Here is a 24,557-nt window from a genome sequence, read left to right as displayed (position 1 = left end):
TGTAGATGCTTTTCCAGGTTGTTGCCCAAGCAGTGGTCCCAACTGGATGGTGTTTGTCTTTCTGCTTTTCAGATTCTCTCCCGAGGCTGCATCTCGGCGGGGGCTGAGCACAGCAGAGATGAACGCGGTAGAGGCCATTCATAGAGCTGTGGAATTCAATCCTCACGTGCCAAAAGTGAGTGGAATCCCCACAGGAACTCGTTATGATAGCAGAGAAAGCATTCACTGACCACAATGTCGTGTTTCAAATACACCCAGTTATTTAAAAAAAAAAAAAAATTGCAACTAACAAATGTTGAGGCACTGTAAAGTCTGTGGTCATTAGCCTCATTTTTAAGCAAAAGCTACATTTGAGAAGCTTTGGGGCCAATTTCAGGGCTTTACATAATAAGGGTAAATTGATGGACCTGGCTTAGACAGGCCAGGTCAGGAAATTTGCAATTGGCAAAATGTAAAGATCCCGAGGGTGTTGATGCATTTGATAGGAATTTCACACCAGTTATAGTCTGTCTCAGACCCAATTCGAGAAGTAAATCTTGTTGTGAATAAAAGTAATAAATACTGTCTAAGGTTACATTCCCTGTCTGTATAAATAAAACATAATTAATCAGTATTGGCAAGAAGATAGTAGGGGATAACCTCAAAGTATGAAGTAGCTTTCTTTCGATTTGTGATTGCCATTTTAATAGGTATATATAGTAGGAAATATTTGTCTTGTTAACTGCACAATTGATCATTGATAAGCACTAATTTTAAGGGAATCACATCTATTTTTTATTTCTAAAATTGTTACTGTATCTCTATGATCATTTTATTCAGGAGATGGATTTGTATTTATGATTTACCTATACTTGAGTACCTGCTGTGTGATAGGCAAGTAACTGAGGGCCTCTTTCAGTTTGGGATATTTGTGGGTAAAGCACATTTTGTCCTCCAAAAAACTATTCTTGCGGTTCACATCAGGGACTAAAATGAATAACTTTGTTGGTGAGATGTCTGCTAAGGACTTATGTTGGTGAAAAATGACAAAGGAAGGTTTTTTTTCTTGCATTGTTCCAGTAATGTAGCAAAAGGGTGGTGTGTGGGTCTGTTGTATATGTGTGTATGTATGATGATGATTTATGGAGTTTCCTATTTTAATTCATTTTGTTGATATCCACAGTGACAGAGATAAGTGATCTAATATCATTCCTGAGGTTTTACTAAAGTCAAGGTCATCCTTTCACTTAGCAGGAAATTGAAAAGCAGTGCACGGTGCCACAGTTGCATAAGGATGTATTTGTCCGCTCTAGTTCAAGTGGAAAAAAAAGTTTTGTTCTGTTGTACATGGGTTCGCTATGAGTCGGAACCAACTTGATGGCACCTAACAGCAACAACAGTTCAGGTGATGATGAACAACATAGTATGTATAGACTTAGGGATTGACGATAGGGTACCATAAGATATCTTTATGTGGTATTTTTTTTTGCTAATCTAAAAATGTTTATTCAACTTTGGTTAAAATTTAAAGCTAAACATGAAAATATTTTCCTGAATTACAGTAAACTTAGGTCATCAATGAACATTTATTAAGCACCATTCTCTGACTACAGAGTTCCTCTGTAAGCACAAATAAGACTCCTTTAGAAGTAGTATTATGCAGTAGGGTCCTGGATTCTGAGACAAAAACTTGGGTTCAAGTTCTGGCTGTCATTTACTAGCCATGTGAACCTGGGACTTAGTTTCTGTGAACTCAGTGTCTTCCCTCAATCTTTCAAATGAAGATTTAAAAAAATAAGCCCTAACAAATTTATGTGATAAAGATCAAGTCCTTTGAAAAAGCTTGAGCACCATGTATTTATAAAATAATTGATATTGTATTTATAAAATAATTGATGTTTAGTTTGTTGGAGACCCCTTAAGGCTAGGAACCAAGTCTTACCTTCTTGAGGTATACTACATTGACCCTTGTAGTATACCTGGGCACAAGATAGAAAATCAGCATGATGCTTGTTGTAGGTTAGAATTTTTTATTGAAAAAACCATTTAATTTTATGATAATGGTCAGAAAAGGTTAGTTGAGCCTCTCAGAGTAAGCCCTAAGAAGTAGTTTAAGCCTGCCATGGAAGAATTCGACTCAGTCCAGTAGCACCCCACCTGCAAAATACAATTCTTCTAAGAGTGGACACATTTAAATATTTCGTCCCACTCTACTTTCTAATCATGAAACCGAGAGAGGATAAGGTGCCCAGGAAATAGATTCTCCACCAGTTTGCTTAGTTGGTGATTGTGCTGAGGGGGAATGTGTTGTTTCCAGGAGGGCTTCAAATTGGTTCCTCCCGGTTCAGGCATGGCTGAAGAGGTGACACTGGAACAGACCTGAATTTTTTTTAATTTGGGTGACCCGGAATGAAAAAATTATGGGTCGAAGCCCTGCTAGAAACTTAACTTCCCTCTTAGAAGACAAGGGCAGCATAGCAACAAAATTTTGCCTGTCAGATTCTGCGCAGAGTCTGAAACAACGGTACCGTCTCAAAGATGGCGGCCGGCTGTGCAACTTTGAATGTTTGTCACTCTCCTCAGTCCTAGCAGTAATCCAGTTTCACACATTCGGCTCCTGAAAGGGCTCACTACACTTCTTCCAGAGTCTCCCACTCCACTGCATCTGGGATCCCACCAGGTGGCCGTCCAGCCTAGGCTTGAGTGCTTCAAATGGTGATGGACACATTCTTTCCCAAGGCACCCCATTTCTTAAGGACAATTCCTATTATTTTCAAGATACTATCATATCTTAGGAAACCCTGGTGGCGTAGTGGTTAAGTGCTACGGCTGCTAACCAAAGGGTCGGCAGTTTGAATCCTCCAGGCGCTCCTTGGAAACTCTATGGGGCAGTTCTACTCTGTCCTATAGGGTAACTATGAGTCGGAATTGACTCGATGGCACTGGGTTTCTGGGTTATCATATCTTAAACACTATCATACTATCATGTCATGGCTTCCCTTCCCCTACCGCAGGAAGTGGTCAGTGACCCACCATAGGAATTTTCAGTATCTACATGCTGTTTTACCTAATTTTAGTCTGTTCCAAGAAGAAATACAAAATACATCTTAGGCCTGCCTTCCATAAATTTCCATCTGGAATTCCATTAAGCAGAGGTACATAGATAATATTTTAACATCCAAGATGAATATTAGTTGTTTACTCCAGGAGGGTTCTCTTAGGAACTCTCTTCACCTGGAAACCTGAAGAGGGGGGAGTAAGTGTTGCCCTTACCACACTGCAGGACTGGGAAAAAACTTAGGAAAGCCTCAGATCTCTCTTGTATCGGAGAGCCTCTAACAAGTCAGCCAGATTCTAAACCCTAGGGTTTCTGAAGGTTTAAATCCCAGCTGATTAAAAAAAAAAACTGATTAGTAAGGAAGAAATAGGCACATAGATTCACCATTACAGATCATATTGTTTTGCTCCCAGATCCTGCAGAAGAAGGTCTGAATTCCTTTCCTTGGGTGGTTCTTCAGGACCCTTTACAACCTGACCCAACTTGTTTTTCATTTTTTCCAGCTCCTTTTAACATTCATCATTCCAGAAACATCCTCCTCCCCTTCCCTCTCTGCTTCCTCTGAGGAAATCCTACTCATCCTTCACACATTCCCCCGCCCCCACCATTAAAAGCCACCACCAGGAAGCCTGTGCCTTCCTGTCCTGCCTTGCTCTCCCCTCTGTGGTCTCTCACATACATAGTGCATTGACTGTGTGCTTGGGAGCAGGCAGAGGGATCGTGTATTCCAGCGCCTAGATCAGTGTCTGGCACTTGGCTGTCCCTCTGTTAAGTTGATATTTCCTGTGCACTTACTGTCAGCACTGTGAGGAGAAGTGTTAGGGCCTTGATGCTGCTGGTGATTTTTGAGAACTGGGTACACTGTTTAAGAAGATAGAAAGATCTCTTATCAATTATAGGATGTGTCCATTTGATGGGATTAAAATAGGAGCTTTGCAAGTTAAAGGGACTATTCCCCATTTTTGAGAAAATTATACTCATACAATAATGGATAGATGGAAGCATTACCCTGATCTCGATTTTATACCCTCATCTTCGTATTGTTACAGTTAATTAGATTTTTGGCTTTGGCTTTTTCTTCTTCTTTCTCTGCAAATATGTTGCCCTGCAAATATGTTGGAGAGTGGTTCTGTCAACGACTCAGTACTTGACACGTATCTGAATTGACTAGCGCTTGTGCACACTGCAAGGCTGTCTCTATGAAGAGACACATTTGTGTAGAGGATGTTACATGAACTCCATCAGAACAACTGGTAAACTTTCATTTTATCAGTTGATAAGGTGATAAACTTTCATTTTCTGACAAGTTTCAAAAAAAATTAAATTATCCATTTGTTACAAGTAGTATTAGATCTATTTTTTTCTCTGCAGTGGTTTTATAAAAATGAATTCTTTATATTAGAGAATATTATGAAGAGAAAAAAGTCATTTGTAATCCTGTCATCTGGTCATATTTAACAATATTTCCTTCCAGCCTTTTTTGTATATGTTTTTAATACATATACTTTCATATTTAAAAAAATTAACATGGGGCTCTTAAACTTTGTGGTTTGGTGTTAGACATATATTTATTGTTTCCGGGGGAAAATCATCAGATTTTCAGAGCTCCGTGACCTTGAAAAGGTTAACCCCGATTTAAAGTCTAAGCTTTTTGTCCATGAGCATTCAAACCCTTTATAAATATTCTCAGTAACTGTTTTCTGGATAACTTACTTCTTCAGTCCTCTATATTCAAATATTAGATTGTGGCCAAAGCCTGTAGTGAACCTCTTCGGACATAAAGACACTTTGGTCTTTGGCATTATTTTCTTAGTATAGACTTAAAGAACTGGAATCACCAAGTCAAGTATGGAAGCACTTTAAGGTTCTTGATACTTATCGCTAAATTTCTTACCAAAAAACATTTGACAGTTTATACTCCCATCAGCAGACGACTTCCTCTTTAGCATTTCATTACACCCTCACCAGCACTGAGCAGTTTATTAAAAGAAAAGAAAGAAGGAAAACAAAAGGCATTATGATTTTATTAAGTACAAATGGAATTTTGCTCTTTTAGTTTGCATGTCTCTGACACTCTTAGTAAAGTGGAACACTGTCAGCCATGTATATTTATTCTTTTCTGAATTGTCTTGCCCATTATGCAGAATTCCCTTTATTACAAGGAAAATACATTGATTATGACAGAGCTAGGGGTGGCAACATAAGAGTAGGCAGAGCTGTGAAGTATAGTTGAAAGGGTTAAAAAATGTTCAAAACATGGATGCCTACTACATCCTAATTATGGGACCAAAGGCAGCCGTGGAGGGAGTTAATTAGCTTCCTGCCCATTCCTTTTTTGATAAAATAGGGATGAAAATAACAGCCTCACAGGGCTGATGAAAAGTAAATAGAATTACATTATGTAACTCACTCAGTGTATAGTAGGTACTCACACATGTTGGCCTCTTCCTCATTACTTCCCTTTTTCCTTCTGCTCCATTTATGTACTTGCAGCCCGGGTGGAAGTAGAGGCTGCCTAGAAACATGATTAGCAGGTGCTTCTTGGGTCACCCTAGCCTGCAGAAAAGCCAGAGAGTGTGAGTAACAACAGTGGCACACCACTGCCCCGATCTTGAGTACCCACAGGCTCACTTTAGGGTCCCAGATTTGTGGGAAGATTCTAGCGTATTTTCCTTGCAGCTGTTGTCTTCAGGGATTCCCAGCTTGTAGCTCTTTTTCTGCTTGTGGCTGATAGTTACCCACTTCCAATCAGTGTCTTGTATTCCCATTCTGAGCTTTATACCATCCCTGCTCCCCTCTCCCCGCCCCCCCCAACCCCATCCTTGCCTCAACTCAGTGCTTTGTATCTGGGACGAAGCTTCTCCATACTCAGGCCTCTTGCTCTCCTTGTCTCTCTGCCCCCCGCCTCCTCAGGTGGTCTAGGCCTGTAAGTTTGTTCTAGGCATGAATGAGGTTACCTTATGAAGTGTATCTGCCTTTTTCACCTTTATTACCCTAGAAGAGACAGGGTGTCCCCCCATCCTAGAGGCTGAGGCCCCACCAAGACTGTCTCTCCATTTTGTTGTTGTCGGGTACCGTCCAGCTGATTCTGACTCATAGCAATCCCATGTGACAGAGTGGAACTGCCCCACAGAGTTTTCTTGGCTGTGGTCCTTGTGGAAGCAAGTCACTAGGTCTTTCTTCTGCAGAGCCACTGCGTGGGTTTGAACTGCCAGCCTTTCGGCTCAGCACTGAGCATTTAACCGTTGCACCACCATAGTACAACTCAAATTTCCTTATCTGAGTAAGCAGATGTTAAGGCCTCCTTAACAGTCCCTAACACACACACATATACGTATACACTCACACATGTATACACACACAGAGGTAACATGTACACACATACGTACATACAAAGTGCTTCCTGTTTCTGTTTTCACTCTTCTCCAAGCCTTTCTTCTTCACCCCGTGAAAAAACAAGCAGTTATTTGTTTCATTCTCAGGGGTGCTTCTTTCCACCTTCCAACTGAAGTGTGCTGTTAAGTGATGCTTGACTGCTTACCACCAGGACAAGAGAAGCAGTAAGTGCATGAGATGGAGGCAGCAGGGCAGCCCCCTCTACCACAGGCTGTGTGGTCAGGGGCTCCACACTCCCAGAGTCAGAGAGGACGTAGGGGCAGACTTGAGACTCACTAGATGTGTCTTTCAGACCAGGAATGACAGGCTTGGAGTGTCCCAGCCTTGCTAGCTCTCCCTCCCTCTTCCCTCCCGGCCTCCACATTCTCTGGCTTGCTGTCTATTCTCATTGGTCAGAGGTAAGGACTCCCATACCCTCGGCAGAGGAATTTTTCCTTTTCCTGCCTGGTTGGGAGTTACACACTTTGCTAGGTCTCCTGTCACCCATAGCATGTTTGAACTACTTTTACTTAAGCAGTATTAACTTTGCTTTAGCAGGATAACCAGGAGGCACCCCAACTCTTACTTGATCCTAAGGGCACAGTCTTCCTGCCACCCATCAGCCTCTGTATTCTCCAAAGGTGGACAGTTCAGCAGCACAATCCTCTTTCCCTCCCAAGAGCGCATTTGGCTTACACTTACTGAGTGCCTACCACTTGCCAGGCACTGGGACACTAATAACCACATGGTCCATACTCTCAAGGAGCTCCCAGTCAGTGAGAAGACAGACCAGGCCACATATCTGTGAGACCAGCAGAGTGCTATGAGACTGCATAGGAGGGGCAGGTATCCAGCTCACTCTCAGAGCTGGGGAACGTAACCTGGGAGGGCCCTGTTGCTCCTTGAAGACAGATCTGCCCTTTGTTGCTGTAAACATTCTCCAAGTATGTAGCACTGCGGAGGTGGCTTATGTGTGTACTCAATGCACAAGCCTTCCTCAGCTCTGAAAACCCTGGGCATGGTGGTCACCAGGACTGAGCCCTGACTAATAGTCAGACGTGGTCAACATCGACAAGGAGGGCCTCCTAAGTCACAGTCCTCTTTCCCACGAGTCATGGTCCCCACTGACCACTGTGCCTAGACCACTCAGGGAAGGGTTAGCCTTTGCTTTCAACACACACACAAACACAAAAACCCTAAGAGTAATTTTTAATTTTTTTAAGCTGTAAACATTGTTTTCCTCTTAATATAGCCTTACATGAAACCTTAATAAATGAAACAAATAAAAGTGGAACTACCCTGGTCACAACTCGGAAGAGAAGCCCAATAGCCCAGTAACCACAGGGCATCTCTGCCTAGGGTTTAGAAAATAACGGATGCCTATGACAACCCTCAGAAACGCTGGTGGCATAGTGGTTAAATGCTACAGCTGCTAACCAAAGGGTCGGCAGTTCAAATCCACCAGGTGCTCCTTGGAAACTCTACGGTGCAGTTCTACTCTGTCCTATAGGGTCGCTATGAGTCGGAATCGACTCGAGGGCACTGGGTTTGGCTTTTTTTTTTTTTTTTTTTTGGTTTTATGACAGCCCCCCTCCCTCAAAAATCCCAGGCTGTTGAGATCTGCACCCATTGGACCAGAGGCCCCATGGCCACTCTGAGCTGCCTGGAGTGGGCTCAGAGAGCCAGTGACAGCCCCTGGGGTTGCCTGGGTGCTGTGGGTAGAGCTGTTGAGGGAGAAAAACCACCAGCACCAGTGGGGGAAGCTCTCGTGGTAGTCTTGCCTGAAATCCCGTGCTATTAAACCATGTGCTCTTCCTATGGCCAACCCAGGGGGCAGCAGAGGGAGCCGTGGGCAGTCCCTGAGGGTGCTGAGAGAAACTTGTTATACCAGCAGGGCAGCCTGGACTAGACAGACTAGTGAGGCAAGGACCTCAATATTTAGTTTTTAAATTGTAAGTCTAGGGCTGTGGAAACATTATGAGAAATTAGAAAAGAACAAAGAATGTTGTGTCAGACATGCATTCCCATTAAAAATTACACTTAAAAAAATCTCATCTGATATTAATCTAGAAACTGATTTCATGAGGCTTATGGGGAAACACCCTAGTAATTGTATATGCTAATAGAGTGTCCACAGACATTGTTATAGTGATGGAAACCATTTTGTACAAACACTGAAGCAATCCTCCCTTTATATCTTGGTAAAGCTGATTGACAGAGTATAAAATTGCTTTTTAATCCAATTTAGGAAACAAAATGTGTAGTGGGTTTTAGCATTTAAAAATGCTTGAAGCGTGGAAGCAGAAACTCAAAATATCCTGGCCTGATTGTCTGTGATATTGTATATCAATGGCACATTTCAGAAATATTATTTCAATATAAATTTCTTTGAATTGAGTAATATTTTGTGACAAAGCTTTTTTGGATTAGAGTAAGGAAAATGTATTGTGGAAATATGATCCAGAAGAAAATTAGCACAAAACAGGTTTTAGCCACATTTGCTGGGAATAGAAAGCCTTTAAGAGGTCTCTTTCTTTAACAAAAAGCTCTGCAGCTGCCTCTACCAAGGTCACCAGATCCTTTGGCCCCTTGTCAAACCGTATCTTATTTTGCCTCTCCTCAGCATTTGACAGAGCTGGCCACTTGCTGCATCTTGAGGCTGTCTTGGCTCCATGATACCCTCCGCCTGTGCCACTCCTGTGTCTCTGAGCACTCCCCTGCTCCTACGTTCTTTCCTCTCCTGCCACCCCTTCGTGTCGGTTTGCCAGGGATCGCCATTCACTGCCCTCTCCTTTCTGCTCAAAGCTCTGCCTGTGAGATCTCATGTGCTCCCACTTTTTCAGCCTCTGGCCCAGATTACCAGGTCTGTCTCTGGCTTCTCTCCCAAGCTCCAGATTTGCACACCCGTCTCTACAGGGATGTTCTGCAGGCCCCTTCAAACTGGTTTTGTTACTGTCATGGATTGGATTGTGTCTCCCAAAAATATGTGTCAACTTAGCTAGGCCATGATTCCCAGTATTGTATAGTAGTCCTTCATTTTGTGATCGGATGCAACTGTCCTGTGTGTTGTAAATCCTAATCTCTGCCTGTGGTTCATGAAGCAAGATTAGGTTACGTTAAAGAAGATTAGGGTGAGATGCAATATCCTTACTCAAGTCACAGCTCTGATTCTATGTAAAGAGGAGTTTCCCTGGGGTATGCCCTGCAAAACCTTTTATTCTACAAGAGGTACAAGGAGAAAGAAGCAAGCAGAGAGATAGGAACCTCCTACCACCAAGAAAGAAGAACCAGGAGAGGAGTGCGTCTTTTGGATCCAGGGCCCCTGTGCTGAAAACCTCTTAGACCCAGGAAGGATTGATGGCAAGACACATCGAGATTTCCAAGTAACAGGAGGGCCCACAGATGTTGAAAGAAGATAAGACTCTTCCTCCAGAGCCAACAGAGAGACAAGGACCTTCTCCCAGAGCCTTCCCCTAGAGCTGGCGCCCTGAATTCAGACTTCTAACCTCCTAAAGTGTGAGATAATAAATTTCTGTTTGTTAAAGCCGTCCACTTGTGGTATTTCTGTTACAGCAGCACTGGGTAACTAAGACAGCAACCTTCCCACTTCTTAACCTCTTCCTCTGGTGCCTTTGTCCAGCCAATGGCTTCACGTTATTCTAGTTTCTTAAGTTAAAGTTTTGCCGTCATCTTGATTCCTTTTCCTGCCCTCAGATTCAATCAGGCACTGAATCCTGAGGAAGTCTTCCCCGTCCCTCTGCCCTCCCTGCAGGCCTCCTCACCCTTTACCTGTGCTGTGGCAGGAGCATCCTAAGGCTGTGCTCACTTCAGTCTTTTCCCCATCCAGTGGTGCTCCAGGCCACTCGCTCATTCCTTTCAAAAACAGACTGCACCAACTCACTTCCCAGTCGCCTACTGCAGTAGTTTTCAAGCTGTCTTCCAAGGAGCCGTGAGGATTCCTGAGGATTCCTGAGACCTCTCGTGGGTCCCTCCCTCAGGTTCGCCCACAGCTTTATTTTTCATCAAGTTCATATATTGTTTTAAATTTCTTTTTTCCTTTGAACAAACAAGTTTGTAAGCCACTGAGTAATTCCCGGTAAAGGTCATATTCTGGTGTGTATCGCGGAAGGCCTTTCACGGTCTGTTTTTCCAGCTTCACTTTCTTGGGGAGTAGCATAAAACCCAAATTCAAATTCAGGTTCTCACATACTACTTTTGCAACCCTGGGGAAGTTACTTCCCAAAGCCTCCATTATCCTGTCTGTAAAATAGGAATAATAATACTTCCCTCACAGAGTTGTCAAGGAGTACCTGAGAGAATGCTTGGCACATGTCAGTGCTTCATCAGCGTCAGCACCCACTATCATGTTAACACCTGAAGCCACCAGATTCCAAGCACATAAGGGCCTTTGATGCCTTGTTCCCACTCCCGAGCTTGTGCCTGGCCAGGAATCCCCACCCCTCCTCTATGCCTGGCAAACTCTTGCTTGTTTAGTAAGACTGGCTTGTATCTTTTTTTGTGAAGTTTTGCCAGATACAATGCTCCCCATTTGCTTCCTTAGTACTTAGTATGTAACTCTTATTAGGATTATGGATTACCAAATCAGGGACCTCACCTAATTCACGCCCTTGGGGTGTTCTGCGGGTGCTCTCAGATCCATGCCCTTGGTGTACACTGCAGACACTCCCGGATCTGGGTCCCTGTGGTACACTGCAGGCGTGCCAGATCTATGACCTTGGGGTACACTGCAGGCGTGCCGGGTCTGTGTCTTTGGAGTGCACTGTGGGTGCTCCAGTATCTGCGTCCTTGGGGTACACTGTGGGTGCTCTGATATCTGTGTTCTTGGGATGTACTGTGGGTGCTCTGATATCTATGTCCTTGGGGTACACTGTGGGTGCTCTGATATCTGTGTTCTTGGGGTACATTGTGGATGCTCTGGTATCTGTGTCCTTGGGATGCATGGTGGGTGCTATGGTATCTGTGTCCTTCGGGTGCACTGCAGACACTCTCAGATCCACGCTCTTGGAGTGCACTGTGGACGCTCCCAGATCTGTGCCTCAGTTCTCTTCAGGTACTTTACCTAAAAACAGACACACTTATCTGTGGGACACACACACACAAACACACAGTTTATGCCTACAGTTAAAAACTAACATTTCATTTTGTTTAATTAGCAAAAATAGCTATTCTTCAGTGAACGCTTATGTGCCAAATACTGTGAATACTTTGAATGTATTATTTAATCTTCTAAAATAAAGCTAGAAAAATGGGTATTACTATTATTCCATTTTTATAGATGAACAAACTGAGTTTTAAAGAAATTAACTACTTGTCCAAGGCCTCATAGCTAGAGGGTGGAGCCAGGAGTCAAACAGTGGTTCATATGGCAGATCACAGAGAGGAGAGGAGGTGAGGCCAGGCCTGGTGATGCCCCTCTCCTTCTCCCTCACAGCAGGACCGGAGGGAGCACTGGCACTTTGCATTTTTGTGTTCTGTCCCAGTGATTGTGTCTGAGTCGAGGGACTAGGCAACACTGAAACTGGGAATATATAGCATCTCTTCTAAATAGCACTACGTTTATCCTCTGAACTCTTTACTAATTAAAGAAAAATTATTTTTCCTGGATTTAAAGTCTCTTTGAAAGCCCATTGCACCAAAGTATCATAGACATGCAGAAAACTTCTCTCTGTGTTTATCTTTATTTGTGTTCTTTGCTTTTTATGTTTTTAATGCAAGTTTAGAAAATAGGCTTGTATTTTATATACACACACGTGTATACATACATATTTGTATACATAGACACACATACATACATACATACATACATATGTATAGAGAAACACTTAAAATACCTATAAGAGAAAGCTTGGAAAGCATAGAAAATGCACAAATTACTCATAATATCCAATATTTAACCACTGTGAATATTCAGCCTGTGACTTTCCAATGCTTTTTAATGCCTACATATACATCCTTATTACCAAAATCATAATCTGTGTATATTGTATGGTGCCCTTGTGGTATAGTGGTTAAGAGTTTGGCTGCTAACCAAAAGGTCAGCAGTTCAAATCCACTAGCTGCTCTTTGGAAACCCTATGGGGCAGTTCTACTCTGTCCTAAAGGGTTGCTATGCATCATAACTGACTCGCTGGCACCAAACAACTGTATATATTGTATTTAGTAGTTTGTCATGAACTTTTCCCCATGCTAATAAACTTTCTTCTACTACCAGGTTTTTGGAGCAACTCGATAGCAATCAACTGAATGTGCTGTAGTTTAATTAATCTGTTGCACATTTTGTTTATTCATATATTTTTGCTAATGGTTTTCATAAGACTTTTCTTGTTGGTAGTGAAAATCCCAAAAAGAGATTATTATTTAATCCCTTGGTGTTAATATCCCTGTGAAGGAAGGGTAACATTAGGGTCATTTTCACTCAGATTCTTATAGAATGATAAGACCTTACCAGCTAGAGACCTGAAGAGTCACATGGGGTAGCCTTGGAGAGGCCAAGTCCCTTCTGCAGCTTTCCTGACAGATGAGCCAGCCTCTGCTCAGATACATCCATACTAGGCACTGCTCACACCCAAAGACCAGAGCCCTCAGCTCCTTTTTGTACATCCTAACATTTATATGTTCCCATATTATGCATAGGGAAGTAGATTCTGACACAAGTAGATTTTGAAAAGTTGCTTCCAAAACCTTTAGGAGCACTGTACTTCAGGATCAATGGGATTTTGCAATCTGGGAAGGAAGTTAGAGATGGGATGGAAGGGAGGATAGCTTGGAGTGCTGGCTGAGCTAATAGAAGCCAAATAATTATTATAGACAGAGTGTTCTCTGCTTTGGGAGCTACAGTTGTTCTAATTGATTTCTGCATACTTGTGGATAGGGATCTGCCCTCTTCCATTTATTTTTCTCTTGACAAGTAAGATGTGAAATGTTGTTCCATGCCTTTCTAATTTAAACGTTGCACATGTTGAGAACTGATCTTGCCAGCCATTTTAAGCCTGGCCAAAAGCATAACACATTGTTGTTATTAGCCTTCGTCGTTTGGTTAGGGCCAACATTGTGTTTAGAACTATACGGGAGTGTAAATCTCCTTTATAGGTATAACCCATTGCTGCCATAACACAGATAAGATGAGAAGGCAGCTAAGTTTCCGTGGTGAGCTGCTTTGGTTAGACTCAGGGTGCTGACGTTTAGAACAGGGACACTCATTTTGAAGACTTCTTGTGAGATTTCCACTTAATTCATTTTTTTGTTTGTTTGTTTAAACCTTGATGTGAAAGACACTGTAAGAGGTGCAGTGGGGAAAGTGATGAGGAAAATAACAAGGTTCATGCTCTTGAAGGTCTTACGGTCGAACTGGAGAAAAAGACACATGGCTATCTAATATAAGGCAGTGTATGGAAAGTACCTGTAAACACAGTTCAGAGGAGCCTAGAGGAGAAACAGCACTACCTCACAGCCCCACATTTGGGGCTGCCAACTATGTCCTTGAAGCCATATGGACCCCATTCATCCTATACAGGCTGAGTAAACCATCTGTCTCACACACATTATTTTTCAAATGTATGTCGTTGCTCTGGTGGCCTACAGTGCTCTTAAATGAATGCTTATTTTATTAAATTTATTGTAGCTTTTTGTCTTAGTGTATATTTTCAATCAGTAGATACTAATAACTCTTGAGCATCTGAGAATTTTCATGTTAAAAATTGGTCCATTTAGTTGAAAAGTTGGAAACCATTGTCTACAGCAATGCTGTCCAATTGAACTTTCTATAATAGAAATGCTCTCTGCATTGTCTAATGTGGTAGTCATTAGTCACATGTGGTCCTTGAGGGCTTGAAATATTGCTAATGGGACTGAGGAACTGAATTTTTAATTTCATTTGATTAGAGGCTACCATATTGAACTGTGCAGATGTAAAGTATCCCTTTGCAGGTGGTTTTCTAAAGTCCCCCCACCCCCACCAAGTTTCTTCTGCGCTGCCCCTTCTTAGTTTGTTTTGACCTCTACCCACAAATGTGAGTGGCTACCAGGCCCGCTTCCTCTTAGGTGCCCCTATTCCTCAAGGTTCATTCGGTTAAGAGAAGAGCTCTCTCACAGATGCGTAATAAAAAAAACCATGTCAAAGACCTTTCCTAATTATAGAAATAAAATGGTGTTGTACACTTTTCTTTAAGCCACCATCTGATTCTCAGAGGCACTGAAGAGATTTCTGTACACCTGGGACACACAAAATGGTTGTTTTCATATTTAGTTTTTTCTAAGTCATATGTGATCCTTCTTTAAAAATTGACTGTTTGGTAGGCAGAGTAGCTATAAACAAGGATTGTTGTTGTTAGGTGCTTTCCTGCTCCCAGAGACCCAGTGTGACAGGGTAGAGCTGCGTCATAGGGTTTTCTAGGCTCTAATGTTAGCAGATTGCCAGGTTTTTCTCCTGCAGAGCCACTGGTTGTTTCAAACCACCAACCTTTTAGTTAGTTAGTGATCGAGTGCTTAACCCTTGCACCACCAACAAAAAACCAAACCCAGTGCCATTGAGTCGATTCTGACTCGTAGTGACCCTATAGGACAGAGTAGAACTGCCCTATAGAATTTCCAAGGAGCGCCTGGTGGATTCGAACTGCCGACTCTTTGGTTAGCAGCCGTAGCACTTAACTGCTACGCCACCAGGGTTTCCCTTGCACCACCACGGCTCCTTAAACTCAGAAATCAAAATCTTACTCTAGGACTCTTGTTAGGTAAGAAATTGTCACTCTCTTCTCTGGTTTTCCAGATGATTATTAAGGGTAACCAAATGGTCTTCATTCTCTAACTCACTCTGAAACAATGCATTTCATAGCACTTTAGAGGTTATATGTCTATTTTATGGCTCATGGCCTTAGGGTCTTTTAAGATCATCACAGGCAGTGGCAAAGTATATTATAATGGCTTCTATTAAAGTAACAAAATCATGAGAGGATGGCCAGGTGTCTCTGAGTACAAAATCCACCTTTTGTATTTTTATTAAGATTGTATTCATTATAAATACAGCGCTACTTCAATTACTAGGTAATTCTCTATTGTTATTTTTCCCAAGAGATTTTTGTCTTTTGCTGTTTTGAAAGATGTAGGAGGAAAGGAGTAACTTGTAGAATCCAAAAAGGCAAATGACCCAAAAGTTCTATGGAACTCATGTTTGAGGAGTTTCCATCAGGATAATAAATACCTTTCATGGGCCAGCATGGGTGGGGGAGGGAGGTAGAAAGTCCGCCAGGAGTGCCTGCTCTCCCACCCACCCCAAGTGTGATGACCAGTCACTGTTCTTGAGCTGCCCGCTAGGTGTCTCTCTCACCTCCCTACTCTTCCTGCTTCGAGACCAGAGGCTTGGAGGTTTCAAGTATCAGACCCAGAGTGAGGAAAGTTTCAGTTGCTGAATCGAGAAATCAGAATGCCCCCCCTCACCTTCCGTACACACTCCTGCTGAGCTGTACATGTCACACGGAGTGGGCCGGCAAGAGAGGAAGCTTCAGAGCAACAGGGTAATGCCCGCAGGGTATAAATGCACAGCTAGGTAATGAACAAGTGACAGTTACATCCTAGTCTCCATGCTCTTCCACCCCTCATTCTCTTTCATTAATTTCCACCAACAGATACCACGTCAGGCAATTGTTTATGACATTAAAATTTTTGAACATCTCACAGCACTCCTTTTTTTAGTGTTCCTTCCATTTTAATGAAACACATCCCTCTGTCACCTGCTAATCTCCATTTTAAAGGAGATTACTTGGGTCACTGTTGGCAGTTGTGGTGGAGAGTGTGTGCATGTGTATTGTGTGTGCACATGCGTTTGTGTGTGCTCCAGTGTGTATGTGCATGTGTGTGCACATGTGTGTGTGTTTGTGTATTGAGGATGAGTCAGGGAGGGGAGGTGAACAGGAATGGAGCACAGAAAGAGCGCCAGCCAGAAAAAAGAGGTTTACATTTGCAAATATTTAAAAAAAAAAACCTTCTAAATTTGCTCTCCTTTCTATAGTAAATACAAAAGACTAAAGATAGAAACTTAGTCTTCTGAGTTCCAAGAAGAATGTTCTTTCTTGTCTTGTACTCCCACCTCTTCTGAAGAAGGTAGGAAGGAAGAGGCTTAACTGAGAACCCTCCAGTCTTTGGGAGGAGACCTAGAAGAGCATTGCAGTTTGGGTTCCATAGCCCCTCATTGGGTCTTCCTGTGCTCAGGAGGCCACACTCCCTCCAGCATGTGAGCAGCCACGGGTGGCCCTCTTCACAGGGCTAGGCCTTCTCCTAGATAGAGCTGTATAGAAAAAATAAGGGGCAGCCCTAGTCAATCTCCAGTCTCTCGTATGACTTCTTAGCCTTCATGTGTTGGTTTTAATGTATTTTCATTCTGGTTACAAAATTACACCAAATTACTGTGTCTCCTAAATGTTCCTTGGTGCTGTTTGAGTCTGTATGTATTTCTTTGATTAGAGTACCTCAGCCTGCAAGCCTCTGATCTTCACTGTAGCAAACTAGTACAAGGCTAATCATCTGTCAGCAAACTTTGTATTGCTGGCTATTTTAGTAATTGCCTTCAAATATAGTCATGAGGTTGCAGATTTGATGAAATACTTGTGAATGGTGGCTTTAGGGAAATCAACCTCTCTATTTTCAGTATTGAATTCCAAATTGCTATGTATTAACACATCTGTCTCCTGCCTTTTTTATTTCAGTACCTACTAGAAATGAAAAGCTTAATCCTACCCCCAGAACATATCCTGAAGAGAGGAGACAGTGAAGCAATAGCATATGCGTTCTTCCATCTTGCACACTGGAAGAGGGTGGAAGGGGCTTTGAACCTTTTGCATTGTACGTGGGAAGGCAGTAAGTAATTTTCTTTCTTTGAAACATTTTTTTAAGAGCCTGAAAAGTGCTAAGACGGTTTTTACCCCGAGTGCTCATGATGAATAATGAAGACTTGCATACCTAGAGCTCTTCTCTCAGTGATGTCTCATCTCTGAGAGACCGCTGATGACTTAGGTTCCCCACTTCTCTGTTGGTGGTGGGTATTATTCCAGTGGTGCCATCTCTGCAGCTCAAGAAGGCAAGTTGATAAAACAGACTGTTCGAAGCCAGGACTATTCCAGCTGAGGAGCATCTCCCACCCTGAGAATCCACTTTGGAGCCCTTAGGCATCACGGGGGTCATTGGCACGGGGCGAGACCTCATGCTGGTCTTTGATCACCACCCTTTGATGGCCTTTCTCAGAGGGTTGGCTAAAGAGCCACAGTTGTCCTACCAAAAGCTAGGTTGGCTATACACAAAGGAGCAGCAGTTATGCTTTGTTCTAGGATAAAATCATCACAAAGTTATCATAAAGCAAAAAGAAAGGTTTTATTTGGCATATATTCAAAGAGGCAAAAGTAAGAAATGGACAAGTATGCTGCCAGAGCCATGTCTGCCCAACTCCAAGGAACGTTAGAGGATCTTCAGTACATATTAACATTAAAAATGGGCAAGATCATTGAAGGCTTCACCTTTTCACAGATTTGCTAAGAACTGCCAAATCACTGTGATTCTACATTTTAAATTGTCTTTCTTAATAATCATTGGTACAGGTTTCTATAAGGACAACCAGGAGGGTCTTCATTGGTCCAACAAATCTTGTTATTCTCTAAATGCTAAAAGAGTGGAATATAGTGGGTCTTTTGTGCTCTGTTTATGTGAAAGTTTTCCTGAAAGATGTTTTCCAGGATTGTCCTAGCTATTGTGTTTATATGGCAGGGCCCAGTTAATGTGTCCTTGTGAGTCTGTCTCCAGCTGGGTCACATTCTTTATGCTCAAGGAAGGGAATAATGGCTCCAATATTATCTCCTAAATCAGCTTCAAAACAAGAGCAGTGTCTCCAGGACCCTCGTGTTTGGTGGGAAGTATGGCAGTGTTTGCTAATGGATAAATGCCTTTTGGATGGCTGTAGGAATAAATAAATCTGAATGCATGCTATCTACAGATAGCATCATTCTTGGCTGTGTAGGGAGAAGGGGCTCTGATGGTGGGTGAGACACGTTCTCTGCCCTGGAGCAGAGGAGCATGTCATCTACTTGGGAGGAGTAGCCAGCAGCGTGTGGCAACTTCCCAGCAGTTTTTCAGAAGGGAGAGTTCTATAGGGTGGAGCAACCATGGTTGACCTTATGGGTCAAATGAGATTTGCACCAAGCCATGAAGAACTAGGAAAGTATTATAAGCAAAGGACACTGTGTGAAGAAATGCTAAGTAGTGGGACTGTTGCAGAGAATATAAATTAAGAAAAAAGGCCCAAGACTGCAGATTATTGAACATGTGCACTGACACTCTGTTGTCATTAATTTAAGCAAAACAAGTACAGCGTGTAGCACGGTGTTTTTTTTTTTTTTCCTCTCTCATGAGGAATCAAAACAAAAATAAGAGTCTTCTGATAATTTTTTCCTAGTTCACCCCTATTCTGATCAGCCTCACAGACAAATGTCTTTTTAATCCCTTTCACTCTGTTTATCTTTGCAGCTTCCATTTTCATTTTGATAATGCCCAGCTCCTCCCTTTTCCTGCCCTTCCCTAACCCAACAGGAATCCAAGTTGGTGGAGCAGCACCAGTGGGAGTGGGGGTGGGGCCAGCAAAATGGGGTGGGGTAAATTGACAGAGATGGGACTCAAAGTTGATTGAAAGTTTTTAGTTTAGCTGTTGTGAAAAAGATTTATTTAGAGAATTAATATGGGACCTACTTACAATTTACTGTTTATAACTAGAGAGAGATGATTTGGTTGGTGTTTCTACCCTCATCTCCATCAAGGTAATAATGTACTCTAGGTGTGCTGATTGGGGCTAGCAGCTGTTTCTGGGTCTGTTCAGATGTAGCACACTCTATTCAGGGCGTGTGTGGGCTTGTGCATGAGCCCCACTGGCTTATTGTTGCATGCAGGCTGTTTTAACTGGAAGAGACAAAAGGAATTTGTATTTAACCATGAGGAAGAGATAGAAAAAGCCCAGCCAGGTTGAACATGAGAGACCTCACCTAAAGTTAGTAGTATAAAAAATGAAATGGACAGGTTGACTCACAAAAGTAGAACATATTTATAGATTGGCATCTTGGAAATCTAGTAATAGAATCTCATCAATTGGATCTGATGAGCCCAAGTTACCAGTCCCGTAAAAACAAAAAAACCCAAACCCACTGCCGTCAAGTAAATTCCAACTCATAGAGACCCAATAGGACAGAGTAAAACTGCCCCATAGAGTTTCCAAGGAGCGGCTGGTGGATTCAAACTGCCAACCTTTTGGTTAGCAGCCTAATGCTTAACTATTGACCAGTCCTATAGAAAGGACCAAAAACAGTGGCTGGGATGGGATTAGGATAGGGAACAGTGTAGAGACACCATGTTAGGAATGGTATAACCATAACAAAATAAAAATTCTCTCAGGAATAACTGGAAATTCTATTTGGAAATTAGTTACCCATGTATTCAGGTAACAATGGGGAGATGCTCTGGGTCAGCTGGGAAGGACAATGAGCCTGAGGGACATGGGAAAAGACACCGGGGAGCTGCAAAATCGAGCCGAGTCATAGTGTTGGGGGAATTTAATGACCCCAAATTATAGTGGCAGAATGCTCTATTAGGATAAAAAGAAGAGGCAAGTTTTTAGACATCAAACAGAATGGCAAGGCAGTCAGGGGCCTATAAGAAAGGGAAATTCTGCGTTTGATGCTTATAAATAAATAGGAACCACTTTAGGGAAGTGTCTGAAAATCAAGTAACTGTGATCCCAGCCAATTAAATTCTGTATCCTAGTGGGGGAGGGAACCCCCATGAAATCAGTTACATAGCTTTTAGGTTTTAGAAAAGAGAGCCATGACATTCAATTTTAGAAATGAACCATGAGCATTCCGACTGTGTACTGGATGCCTTGGAGAATATGAAGAACCTTGAAGAGTGTTTGTATAACTGGGTAATTTACAGAGGGTTTGCTTTTACATCATTTCATTGACTCCTGCCAATGTTCTGAGTTAGGCAGGATGGGGTTGGCCATCTTGATTTTTTCAGAGAGGAAACAGATCCATTTAGTTGATGATTTGTTGAAGGTCATGCAGCCCCTGTTGGTAGAGCCAGGGTGTCAACCCAAGTTTCCCTTTTCTTCCAACTGTTCTTTTCTATAATAACAGATTAAGGATAAGAGCTCAATTGTCTGAATCATTTGCTTGAAAGCCCGCAATTTAAATTTGTGTCCCTACTTACAAACTAGGCTAATGCTACACCTGGCTCCTTTAGAATAGATAGAAAGTTAATAATTCTATATAAAATTACACTGTGTTCTTGAATGCTGACTTACACATTTTAGACATAGAATGAGCCCAATTTTATAAAAAAGAAAATAAATTCTATGTACGCACAAAGGAAAGACTGGAAAGAAATATTAATACATCTAATTGTTTTAAGTGTTTACTACTGAGTTGTGGATTTTAAGTGATTTCATTTTTCTTCCTCATGTTTATATTTTCCAAATTTTCTAAAACAAGCATATATATTTTCTACATGTATAAGTATATACATTTATGTATTGTGTGTGTGTGTGTGTGTGTGTGTGTGTGTGTGTGTGTGTGTGTATGGAAACCCTGGTAGCACAGTGGTTGAGTTTGGCTGCTAACCAAAACATCGCAGTTCAAATCCACCAGAGACTCATCGGAAACTCTGTGGGGCAGTTCTGCTCTGCCTTATAGGGTTGCTATTAGTTGGAATCAACTCAGTGGCACACAACAGCAATATATATGTATGTGTATATGTATATATGTTTAGAAAAATTATCTTTGAAAAGGCATTGCAAACAAAACTCAAGACAAGCTTTGGTCCTTCTTGAAAACAAAGCTATAAGTTAACATAATAAAATCTATTAAGAAAACATTCGCCATCCCACTTTGGAGAGTGGCGTCTGGGGTCTTAAAGGCCAGCAAGCAGCCATCTAAGATGCATCAATTGGTCTCAACCCACCTGGACCAAAGGAGAATGAAGAACACCAAAGACACAAGGTAATTATGAGCTTAAGAGGCAGAAAGGGCCATATAAACCAGAGACTCCATCAGCCTGAGACCAGAAGAACTAGATGGTGCCCAGCTATAACCGATGACTACCCTGACAGCGAACACAAGAGAGAGCCCCTGAGGGAGCAGGAGAGCAGTGGGATGCAGACTCCAAATTCTTGTAAAAAGACCAGACTTAATGGCCTCACTGAGACTAGAATGACCCTGGAGGTCCTGGTCCCCAGACCTTCTGTTAGCCCAAGACAGGAACCATTCCTAAAGCTAACTCTTCAGATGGATTGTATTAGACTATGGTATAGACAATGATACTGGTGAAGAATGAGCTTCTTGGATCAAGTAGACACATGAGACTATGTTGACATCTCCTGTCCGAAGGGGAGATGAGAGGGTAGAGAGGGTCAGAAGCTGGCTGAATGGACTCAAAAAGACATAGAGGAGGGATGGAGTGTGCTGTCTCATTAGGGGTGGAGCAATTAGGAGTATATAGTGGGGTGTTTATAAATTTTTGTATGAGAGTCCAACTTGATTTGTAAACTTTCACTTAAAGCTCAATAAAAATTAAAAAATAAATGAAATAGAATGAAGATAAGAACCTGGGAGGGAGGGACAAACCTATGAATCTGTCACCCAGTTTAGAAGAAAGAACTACCGCCCAAGTGCAGACAATTGTGTGCAGTACTTTGAAATCACTTCTAGATCTGTATCATTATAACCTAAATTAAATGTAAGCATCAGAGCCGCCCCAGATTTTACACCTGAGGAGTACTTAATTTACCTAATTTGTGGAACAGTGAAGCACTGATGATACTGAATGCCAGCCTCCCGCCCCAAGTTTGTGGCTGCTCCAGAGGTCAGCTGTCAGCCCTGGCCATTCTGCGCCTGAGCAATGGAGGCTGTACTTCCTCCAGTCCACCACTTGGTGGTGCCTTTTGATATCTCCAGCCTCCTAGGTTAGAGATTCCTGTTTGAATCATTTTTTTCTTCATTCTAAAACTTAGGGCCACTCCCCAACTCCTTTCCAACCTCATTTTCTCATTAGAAAGGAAATGTAAGGAGGAAGATTACAGCATCTAATTTCACTAGGTTCCATGTTTAAAATGGTTATTGTTTTCGTCAGTTTATGTTTTGGAGATTAAAAAAAAAAAATTCTTAGTTCAGTCAAAACTGTTGGTTGGCGGAGGTATATTTTACTTTGCTCTTTAATGAATTTATTATGTTGGAGCATTAGTCATCCTGTGGAATTAAGTGTGTTTCCCACCAACCAGACTGAAAAAACTCCCATGTTTGATAAAACCCCAAAGTTCAGCTGATGCATGGCAGAGATTGTTTGGGTTTGAAACATATGGTGGTTTTAAAAAAAAATCTGAATTCTCAACCACAAATACATCAGCATTTCAAAGGTTTCCAAAATGTTTGATTCATCACTGTCCCAGCCCCTGAAATTACACAATATGTTCCTCAAAGTCAGGATAATCAAGAAAGGGGAAAAGTTTTAATTTACAAGATTTTATGTTTTGCCCTGTAGCTTAGTTCATTACACAGCTACCGCCTTATCTGAATTATACACATTTTAAACACTGTAGGTTCTGGTTATCCTCACACACACACCACTGCAAGTATGAGTTGAATATAAAAAGCATACATGAATGAGGGATCTTGTTTGAACTGGGTCTTATTTACAATAATATCATGCTTTATGGGGCCCTATTTTAAATGCCACATCTTCCGTTTTAAAAAAAAAAACAAACCTGTATTAAATACTGATGTGGCATTATCTCCCTCTTACCTTGATCTATTCAAGGCTCTGTTTTGGCTGTATTTATTTTATAAAGCAGGGTCGTCTGCTGACCACAACTGTGAACTTTAAGATTTAATTTTCTAGTTCCATATATCAGACAACTAGATTGCCATGGGGTAAATCACTTAACCTTTCTTTGTTTCCATTTGACCAAGTAAGATTCTTTATTTTCCTTTTGGAGATTTTTTTCCCTCAAAGAATTCACTAAATAATGTATAAGATTTCAAGGTGGTGTTTTTTAGGGGGGCTAGGGCAGAAGATTCCCTTGAGAGGGGAAAATGGCCCATTGTTGAAGGATAGGATGAGATTCTGATTCTAATTTATTCTCTTTGAACCTAATGGTAAATGCTAATCGCTGTAAGATGTGGTCCTTAGGATATTTCCTCTAACCAAATCTTTCCTCCAAATGGCTGGCACTTTTTGGACTACTAAAGAGAGATTTTTTTTTTTCTCCTATAGATCCAAGGCTAAATGTTGTAACTTCGGAGGAAACAATGATCAGCTAAAGTCCCTGGCGTAGCTAAGTAACTGAATAAGCCTGTATCTAAGCCTTTTGCCAGACATCATAGGATGCCCCCCCACCTAACTGCTTAATAGAGCCACCTTGCTCCTTTTGCTCCTTTCATTTATTCAGTCTCGGTTAGTGACCGTAATTTGGATCCCCCTGAGTTTCTAAAGGGACAGTTCTGTCTCTTCCTGATTGTGCATTAATTCAGTCATACATTTATCCAACAGACATTTATGGAGTCCATCCTTTTTGCCAGGCATTGAGTTAAAGATACCAGGATGACTAAGACATTGAAATGCTTTGGGAGGAACATTAATATGTGTGTTTGTGTGTATGTATGTGTGTGTTTATGTATATGTGTGTGTATATATACACATATAAATGTGTATATATGTATGTATATATATATGATATAAATATAAATAGTACTACGATATGGAAGTAGGAGCAGAGTGTTGAGGGTCACTAACAAGTTAGTGAATCTGCTGTAGAGCTCTAGAATTTCTCTTCAGAATTGGAATCCAACATTATCACTTGATTCCAGCTGAGGGAAAATGATTTTCCCAAGGCCTCATAACTAGAGACTGGAAGAATGTGGATCAGAACCCAAGCTTTTGACTTTTAGACCAATTTTCTTTATTGCTGTGTCCAAATGCCTCCTGAAAGTCATGTTACCTACATTGCAGTCAAATGTGAGAACATACATTTTGTATTTAATGATAATTTTCTGTTCTACTATTTGTACTTCTGGTTGTTTACAACCAAGGACGATTTTTATTTATAAGC

General features: G+C 41.7%; 1 protein-coding gene across 10 annotated transcripts in view; it reads left to right on the top strand.

Moving 5' to 3' along the window:
• ST7 (suppression of tumorigenicity 7) overlaps window positions 1-24,557 on the top strand; it is a 323,008-nt gene that overhangs the window by 284,228 nt on the left and 14,223 nt on the right. For 9 of the 10 annotated variants that reach the window (XM_049894435.1, XM_049894433.1, XM_049894436.1 and 6 more), the window contains 2 exons: window positions 73-175; window positions 17,131-17,281. In XM_049894435.1, coding sequence (XP_049750392.1) covers window positions 73-175; window positions 17,131-17,281 — 254 coding nt within the window. Of the gene's footprint in view, window positions 1-72; window positions 176-17,130; window positions 17,282-24,557 lie in introns of those variants that run through there. The other variant, XM_049894442.1, reaches the window with a different exon arrangement.

This window comes from Elephas maximus, chromosome 8 (assembly GCF_024166365.1).
Source record: "Elephas maximus indicus isolate mEleMax1 chromosome 8, mEleMax1 primary haplotype, whole genome shotgun sequence".
NCBI classification, from domain to species: domain Eukaryota; kingdom Metazoa; phylum Chordata; class Mammalia; order Proboscidea; family Elephantidae; genus Elephas; species Elephas maximus.
Note: the sequence above shows the minus strand (reverse complement) of the source record. Positions and strands in the feature narration are given on the sequence as shown.